Source organism: Podarcis erhardii (genome assembly GCF_964252035.2).
Source record: "Podarcis erhardii genome assembly, chromosome: Z".
In the NCBI taxonomy this organism is placed as follows: domain Eukaryota; kingdom Metazoa; phylum Chordata; class Lepidosauria; order Squamata; family Lacertidae; genus Podarcis; species Podarcis erhardii.
Genome location: NC_138504.1, coordinates 28481846 through 28490189, shown reverse-complemented (window position 1 = coordinate 28490189; position 8344 = coordinate 28481846). Strand labels below are relative to the sequence as shown.

At 42.6% G+C, this 8344-nt stretch overlaps 1 protein-coding gene across 4 annotated transcripts in view; it reads right to left on the bottom strand.

The window, feature by feature from the left end:
- Positions 1-1035: 1035 nt before the first annotated feature.
- The window catches only part of LOC309333537 (ubiquitin carboxyl-terminal hydrolase 12-A-like), a 54667-nt gene continuing 47358 nt past the window's right edge, over positions 1036-8344 (bottom strand). For all 4 annotated transcript variants that reach the window (XM_081847206.1, XM_081847207.1, XM_081847209.1 and 1 more), the window contains one exon: positions 1036-1740. In XM_081847206.1, the coding sequence (XP_081703332.1) occupies positions 1639-1740 (102 nt within the window). In that variant the 3' untranslated portion in view covers positions 1036-1638. The remainder of the gene's footprint in view (positions 1741-8344) is intronic.

Below are 8344 nucleotides of genomic sequence, written 5' to 3'. Positions count from 1 at the left end.
GGTTGTTGTTTTTTTTTGGGGGGGGGAGAACCAGAGCACAAGTTATGGAATTGCAATTAAGTAGATCTCCTCCTCCTTGACAGTGAGCATGATACGGAGGGCTGCTTTGGGACAAGCAGAGGTGGCTTTAATGTTACAACCAAATGGAAGGCTGAATCTCCACTTCCACTCATGTGTCCCAGTACAGAGTTCCATGTGCTCTAACGCTTACAAGGAGCTGCTGCGCATGTTTCCCATTGCTACAATGGAAGCAATCCTGATGTTTTTAGAGGACTGCTCAAAGTGTCTCCCCTCCACTTGAACATGCTGGGAAGCCATTTCAGGTGGGAATGTCAATTTAGGCACAACAAAGACTCCCCATAGCCAAAACTGGTCACTGGATCCTGGACCACCCCACCCAGGAGGCACAGTGGTGACCAATTCAGGTGGCAGAATAAACAGGGGCAGCAGATCTGGTAAACAGACACTAAGTGAAATTCAGTCTTCATGAGACAGCCTTGTTTTTCTGTTGAAGCAGCAGACAATCGAGAACTGGGCAATTATACATGGTCCTCAGCTTAAATTGGATACTTCTCAAGGCATCGGTACATGTTGACCTCAGTTATTTCTTCTTAAACTCCCGCTGTTTGCAAAACAAGGATGATTTGTTCATTAATTCTCAGAATTAGTGTTGCCTCTTAATAGGTATTTATAGAATGTAGATTCATTCCAAAAACTGCCTTTTTGTTTGTGTCTGTAGAGTTTGTTATACGGTGAAACAAACAACAAATATATCTATTTTCAGTAGAGGGCACTTTTGGCTTATATAAGAGCTCCAAGAAATACAATCAATTCATCTTACAGGTCCTCAAAAACTTCCATCTACTTTTTGCTCCCTTAGATTCTGCAATATTGCGGCTTTGAGTAGATAATACATTATAAAGCACATAAAAATAACATTTCAATAAGATTTTTTGGGGGGGGCGGAAACAAAGTGGGGATAAATGAAGAAGAAGAATAGTGTTGTTTGAAATCAAAATGATTTCAGAATGAAATCAAAATGATTTCCTTTGAGGAAATTCACAACACTATAGGAACAACTTTTTCTTTTTCTCTTGCCACACACAGAATTAAAGGCATGATATTTCCAATACAATTTAATCTGGCAGCAATCCTGTTTTGGGCCACCAACAGCAGTGAGCAACTTTCTGCAACTTACACCCTAAAACAGGTCTTGAGCTGACACTGAAGACTGAAATCATTCTGCTAGAATACAGAAAAAAACAGGAGAAATAGAAACCAAGGGACAGTCTCAGGCCATCAACCCTGAATGATGAACTAACTGTATAATACTACTGAAAAGCAAGAAAATATTTCCTTGGTTCTTGAATGTTCAAGCAGGCATATTTCAAATAGAGGTAACACAGATTTGGGAAGACAACAGGTATAAAATAACCCAGAAAGAAATCCAAAGCAAGATGCCTTCTTGCTAATGGCAGTTGTCGTCCTTGAGAAAATGTCCCAGTTTATGTCCTGGTGACGTCCTGTGGTCCTATGGCAACGATGAGGTATTGATTTTACTATTGCTACAATGTCCTATCTGAGCAGGGGCTTGATTCCTTTTCTGAAAACATGCAAGATGCTTCAGGGTTCACTGTCTTAGTGCCTTGATTCATAGAAGAGGATATATGCAGATTCTGAGTTTTTGGAACCGTCCGATGTTAATCCATAGAATTCTTCAATTGCTTTAGCATCAATTTTCTGCAATTTAAGACAACAAGAAGATTAAGGAGGGGGAAATAATATCACTACCTGTTGAATCTCACTTAGTGTGTCCCCCCCCCTTTAAATTCAGCAAAATATTTCTGGGAGGTGGTGGTCACAGAAAGACTGCATCAGAATTAAAAGACTTGGAAAATTCACTTGGATTATGCAACCAGCTATTTAATTTGGATTATTTGCCACACATTACCTCTAAGTATACTACAGAAGGACAAAAATTGTTCAAAAACAAATATTTCCTAGCCTAAAAAGGTACCACTGATTAATCAAGCAGGACTTTAATTAAAAAGGGGGCTCATTTTAAAATATAAAAGCTTTCAATTTCTATAGAAACTTAGAAAATCATCTTAGAAAAGCTACAGTGGTACCTCGGGTTAAGAACTTAATTCGTTCCAGAGGTCTGTTCTTAACCTGAAACTATTCTTAACCTGAGGTACCACTTTAGCTAAAGGGGCCTCCCGCTGCTGCCGCACAATTTCTGTTCTCATCCTGAAGCAAAGTTCTTAACCCAAGGTACTATTTCTGGGTTAGCGGAGTCTGTAACCTGAAGCGTCTGTAACATGAAGCGTATGTAACCCAAGGTACCACTGTATTTTGCTTTAGGCTATGGAACTCTTTGTAATTAGAGACCATGCATCCTTTCCCTCTTAAGATGGTCTATTACACTGGTCAACAACAAATTTGTTGTCTGCGTTTTTTCAGCTGATTTAGGATAAATCTGATGCGCTGAATCCAAAAATCACATTGGTTTTGCTCAATCAGGTCAAGTTTTTGAGCTATGGCCACATGTCTTTTTTTACGTTTTTGTTCACATGTACGCTTGTGTGGAGCATTTTAGAAGAAGTTGGTGGGGGTAAAATGCCTTGTCAAATAATTGTTTTGATTGGAAATGATTATTTTAATGACAAAAAGTATTCAGGTCCGATAGTTCTGGGTGATTATGTCGAAAAGGGATCAGTTTGAAGTCATAAAACCTCGAAATCTTCCATAAATTGGTCCAGCAAAGCATAAAGTTGGGGGATCAAAACTAAGTTAATGGGGCAGCCGCCCCACGAAGTATCCTGATCTTCAATCATCATGTCGTCCTGTAGCTCATTGTGATGAAATTCCAATGCCTATCTTCGGAGAACTTCCTAACATTAGTGACAAAGATGCCTCCAGTGTTGAAGGACATGAAGAAGAAGAAGTGGTTCTTGAAGAAGATGCTCCACATCCATTTTCCCAAAAGGAGTTGAATGATCTAGTTCGCGACCTGAGCTTGTCAAAGGACTCTGTCGAACTGTTGGCATCCAGATTGAAGGAAAAAAACCTCCTCTCTGACAGTGCTCGCATCAGCATCTTCCGCAACAGGCATCAAGAGTACCTCCATTTTTTCTCGGAAGTGAAGGACTTGGTGTACTGTGCAGATATTGCGCAGCTTCTGCTCAAGGTTGGAGTGCCACAGTATGAACCCAAAGATTGGAGACTGTTCATTGACAGCAGCAAGCAATCACTGAAATGTGTTCTGCTACACAACGGCAACCAGTTTGCCTCTATACCCCTGGCTCACTCGCGTACACTGAAGGAGAACTATGAAGCGGTGTAGTACGTGCTGGAGAAAATTGGTTATGATCAGCATAAGTGGTTTATTTGTGTTGACCTGAAGATGGTGAACTTTTTGTTGGGACAACAGTCTGCCTTCACCAAGTACCCATGTTTTCTGTGCATGTGGGATAGTAGGGACCGTGCTCAGCATTACATGAAGAAGGACTGGCATGTGCGGGAGGAATTGGTGCCTTGCAAAGAAGGGAACGTCATCAATGACCTTCTGGTGGACAGAGACAGAATACTCTTCCCACCGCTGCACAACAAGCTTGGCTTAATTAAGCAGTTCACCAAGGCTCTGGACAAGGATGGTGACTGCTTCATTTACTTGTGCCAGGCTTTTCCAGGATTGACCATGGAGAAGTTGAAAGCTGGCATCTTTGACGGTCCTCAGATCCATCAGCTCATCAGAGATGCAGAGTTCGGAAACTCAATGAACGAAGTGGAACTGGAAGCGTGGAAGGCATTTGTTCTGGTAGTGAAGAACTTTCTTGTCAACAATAAGGCCAGAAACTACGCAGAACTTGTCAACAACATGCTGACTGCTTTCAGAAACCTGGGCTGCAACATGAGCGACAAGATGCACTACCTATTTTCACATATGGACCGGTTTCCTGAGAACCTGGGTTCAATGAGTGACGAGCAGGGGGAGAGATTCCATCAGGACATGAAAGAGATGGAGACCAGGTATCAGGGTCGCTGGGACGCAGTCATGATGGCTGACTACTGTTGGACTCTGAAGAGAGACCTCCCTGCCGCTGAGCATTCCAGGAGTTCCAAGAAACAGAAGTTCAAGCCCTGAAGTTTGAAAAATGGTGAAGCAACATGCAATTTACGTGTACTTACCTTTATCAATGCCCACCATTCAGTTTACAGAAAACCTGACCTGATGGAGAGAAACGGATGCCATTTCCTGATTCAGCAGTGCAAAAATATCCTAAATCAGTTGTAAAAATCTAGACAACATTCAAAAAGTAAAAAATTGTTGCCCAGTGTTATCAACAGTAAATTGCATTAATTCTACCCTGTAGTTACTTACTGGCATTGTGACAGCTTATCTTTTCTTTTTTAAAAAACAAACAAAAAAACCACTGATTTTACTTTCATATGTTTTTTCCTGTAACCTGCTTGTTATTACAATTTAATTTAAAAATATTTCAAAATGTTAAACGAAATGCATTCCTTTAGATTCTCCATGTCATCGATGGGCAGGAGCCCGAGGAGTGGGGGCATGTGTGGGCAGAGGAGGCAGGTGGGAAGGATAATCTAAGGGGAGGGCCAGTGATTTGTGTGGTTCTGTGGAACCGGTGAGACAGCTGCCTGTGGCGGTAGAAGAGGGGAGTCTGGAGGAGGAGACTTCGCCACAGGAGGATTTATCACCAGTGCTAAATCCATTTCATTGATAAGGCCCATACAGTAATGGAAGGTAACATTTGGATGTATAGGTAAAAAAATAAGCAGACATTTAATTTATCATAGCTAGCACAGTTCTTCAGAAACTGGCAATTACTGGCAAAAACCCCAAAATATAAAGAAAACTGTTAGTATTGATCTACAGTGCAAAAGTAGATTTTGGGTTTGATGGATACAATCCAACAGCCCCCCTTTTTTGCACTGGGGTGGGGGTGGGCTGGATTGGGCAAATGGATGACTGGAAACCCCAGAAACAAGGTGTGTGAAGGGCCTGAGTTAGCCTGGGATGCACAGGACCCAGAGCAGCACATGATACAATCAAGACTCATCTGGGACTAAAAAACCGTGCCAGTTTCAGGTTCACAGCATTTTGTCTGCCTGCCCCGTTCCCTGCCTTCTGCCCTAGCACAAGAGGCAGACCTATGGATGTTATGGTGGCCCCATCTTTTCATCAAGCCCCATGGCTGCCAAACTGGGGTTTCCATTTCTGTCCAAATCTATGTTGTATTAATAAGTACCACCAATATTGAGTTAGAGATGGGTAGCCGTGTTGGTCTGCCATAGTCCAACTATGTACACGAAAGCTCATACCAAGAAATAACTTAGTTGGTCTTTAAGGTGCTACTGGAAGGAATTTTTTTATTTTGTTTTGACCAATATTGAGGTTTTATATTCTTAAAAGATGTGTTAAATAAACTTGGGAGCACTGTTTCTCATAGCCAACGCTATTCTTTATTAGACATATTAGGACCCGAAGGCACAGTCGGATCTCACCAACCAGTTCTGGGCACCACAGTATAAGGAGGATATTGACAAGCTGGAAGGTGTGCAGAGGAGGCAACCAAGATAACAAAAGGTCTGGAAACCAAGCCTTATGAGGAACGGTTGAGGGAATTGTGTATGTTTAGCCGGTAGGAGAGGAGATTGAGAGAGGGTATGATAGCAGTCTTCAAATATCTGAAGGGTTGTAATGTGGAAGATGGAATGAGCTGGTTTTCTGCTGCTCCAGAGGGTAGGACCCAAACCAATAGATTAAAATTAACACGAAATGAGATTCTGACTAAACCTTATTAAGAACTTTCTAACATTAAGAGCTGTTCAGTTGAACAGACTCCCTCGGAAGGTGGTGGGTTCTCCTTCCATGGAGGTTTTTAAATAAATGTTGGATGGCCATTCTGCTAGGGATACTGTAGCTGTGATTCCTGCATTGCAGGGGTTGTACTAGGTGACACTTCTATGATTCTTTGAAATGTTTGATTATGAAGGTGAAAAGGGATATGGGCATTTGGGACTTGCAATGACTACACCACAGGAGCAGACCTGTGATTCAGATCCTTGCCAACCTCCTGTTGAGCCAAAGCAAAAACAAGTCAAAGACTGGACAAAAACAGCAGAAGGCATAACCAGGCTCTCAGTGTCCTGAGTAATGGTGGAAGGCAGGCAACTGATACCAATGTCTGATTTAACAGAATCAACTGGGTAGCAGAGGATATGATATAAGCCATCCAACAAATTCAGGAGGAATCAGACAAGTCATGTCAGGAGATACTAGCAGGTGCTGGGAGGCAAGTTACTAGGGAGAAAAAGGGAGAAGGTGATTAAATAAAAATTGAGAGCACTCACAGAACATCACAAAGAAAAACAGAAAAGGCAGCTGGGAAAAGATGAGCCAACACAGGGCTCATAATACAGCAACAAGAAGTCATTACTCGAATTAAACCAATGACAGCTACTCAGATCCAGGCCCTAACCAGGAAAATAGAGCCACTGACAGAATGAACAGTCTTCTGACTCACATGGGCAGTGAGGCTGTGGAAAAGTCATGGTAGGTCTGCTGGGACTTTAAATGCACTAGCAGAGGCTAATGGTTCAATAGATCCATTGCACCCCTACCTGTTTGATACCAAGATAAGAATTCCTATGAAAAGTGGTTCAGGAGCCCAGCTATAGTAGTACTGGGGGAGCTGGATACAAGCTATTTCAATGCAATCCAGCAGAGACCAACTCAGATCCTGGATGGATATGTAGCCATCAATAAACCAGCAGCTGCAGTTACTGATTTGGTGACACATAAATCTGGGGAGAGAAACTGGGTTTCTGAGGACTCATACAGGCAGTGGTGGGAGGATTCTTCCATCCCATCCAGGCATTTGCCACTTTCAATGTGGAGCAGGATCCAGATGGTGACCCTAGAGCACCAAGGCTTGCCAACGACACCCTAACAGAAACTATAACACTGACAAAGAATACCTGTAGACACAGAATTCCATTTCTAAAAGAAAAAAGAGCAAGAACAGCTGTCCTCCAGAGTGATCTGATGACTCTCCCCAGTGGAAACCTCAGAAACCAACCTAGCCCCAGGACACTAGACTGGCAGCAACCCATGCCACAAATGTCAATGCGGAACCTAAGATAGGTAGGCAGGTGCCACGGCAAAGGGAAGGGTATACACTGTATTTATGGCTTGATGGAAGATGTGGAAGATGTGGTCCTGGAACGATATGGAGCCAGACCCATATAAGAGAAAAGAAAGGAGGCTAAGCTCTGTCTCTATGGGGTTATAGGCATCAGATCTAGAATACACTGTGGTCCCTGGGAGAAGACCTTTCCACAACCCATCAACCAACCAGCTGATTACCAATTCTGTAATAAAAATGAAGAACTGATAGGGGAAACCTGAGGGTCCCATAACCCTGACCAGTGGCTAAATTGCGGAGGCCTCCCCTCCCCACCCAACAATAAGCCACTTAATTAACCACACAGCTTGGTTGCAATATCTTTTCCTTTAAACAAACAGAACTTTCTCCACACATGAAAAAATCTTTCAGTCTAAGAAGTGAAAAGGAAATGGCTTCCAATTTTCATTGCCAGTCCTTTCAACAACAGTTCTTAAGAAAAAATAGCCAGAGCATGAAAACAACTTCTTCCTGTTTCCGCAGCTATTTTTCACAATCTGATAAACACTTTGACGCTGCTGGCGAAACTATTGGCTTCTGGAAGTGAAAACACATCAGTCTCATGGCAACCAACACCCTTATGTTCCTTGCCCTAATATCAAGAATACTGCAGGATCAATACTGTATTTTTGGAAAAGTTACATCTTCATAGCCTTGAAACTTAGAAGTACAAGTTCGGTGTTGACTCAGAGTGTCTTTTCTAAATGGCCTCCTTTGTCTCTCCGGTGGAAAGCAGTGAATAGTGACAGCACTCTGACCCATTGACTGCTATGTCTAGACATCAACAGATGTTGCTCCAATCAAACAGGGAAGAGAAAACATGATCTAGACCAGTGTTTCTCAACCTGTGGGTCCCCAGATGTTGTTGGACTACAACTCTCATCATTCCTAGCCAGCATGACCAGTGGTCAGGGATGATGGGAGTTGTAGTACAACAACATCTGGGGACCCACAGGTTGAGAACCGCTGATCTAGACAGTGGACAGTAAATGGGATCAATTTTGTCCAGTGCAGATGTAACATGGAACTGGAAAGGAACGAAAGGGTCCCTCCTTTTCCCCCACTCCAGGATGATCATCCTCTTTTATTCTGGATATTTAACTGGGATTTTGCACTACCTGTGCATCTAT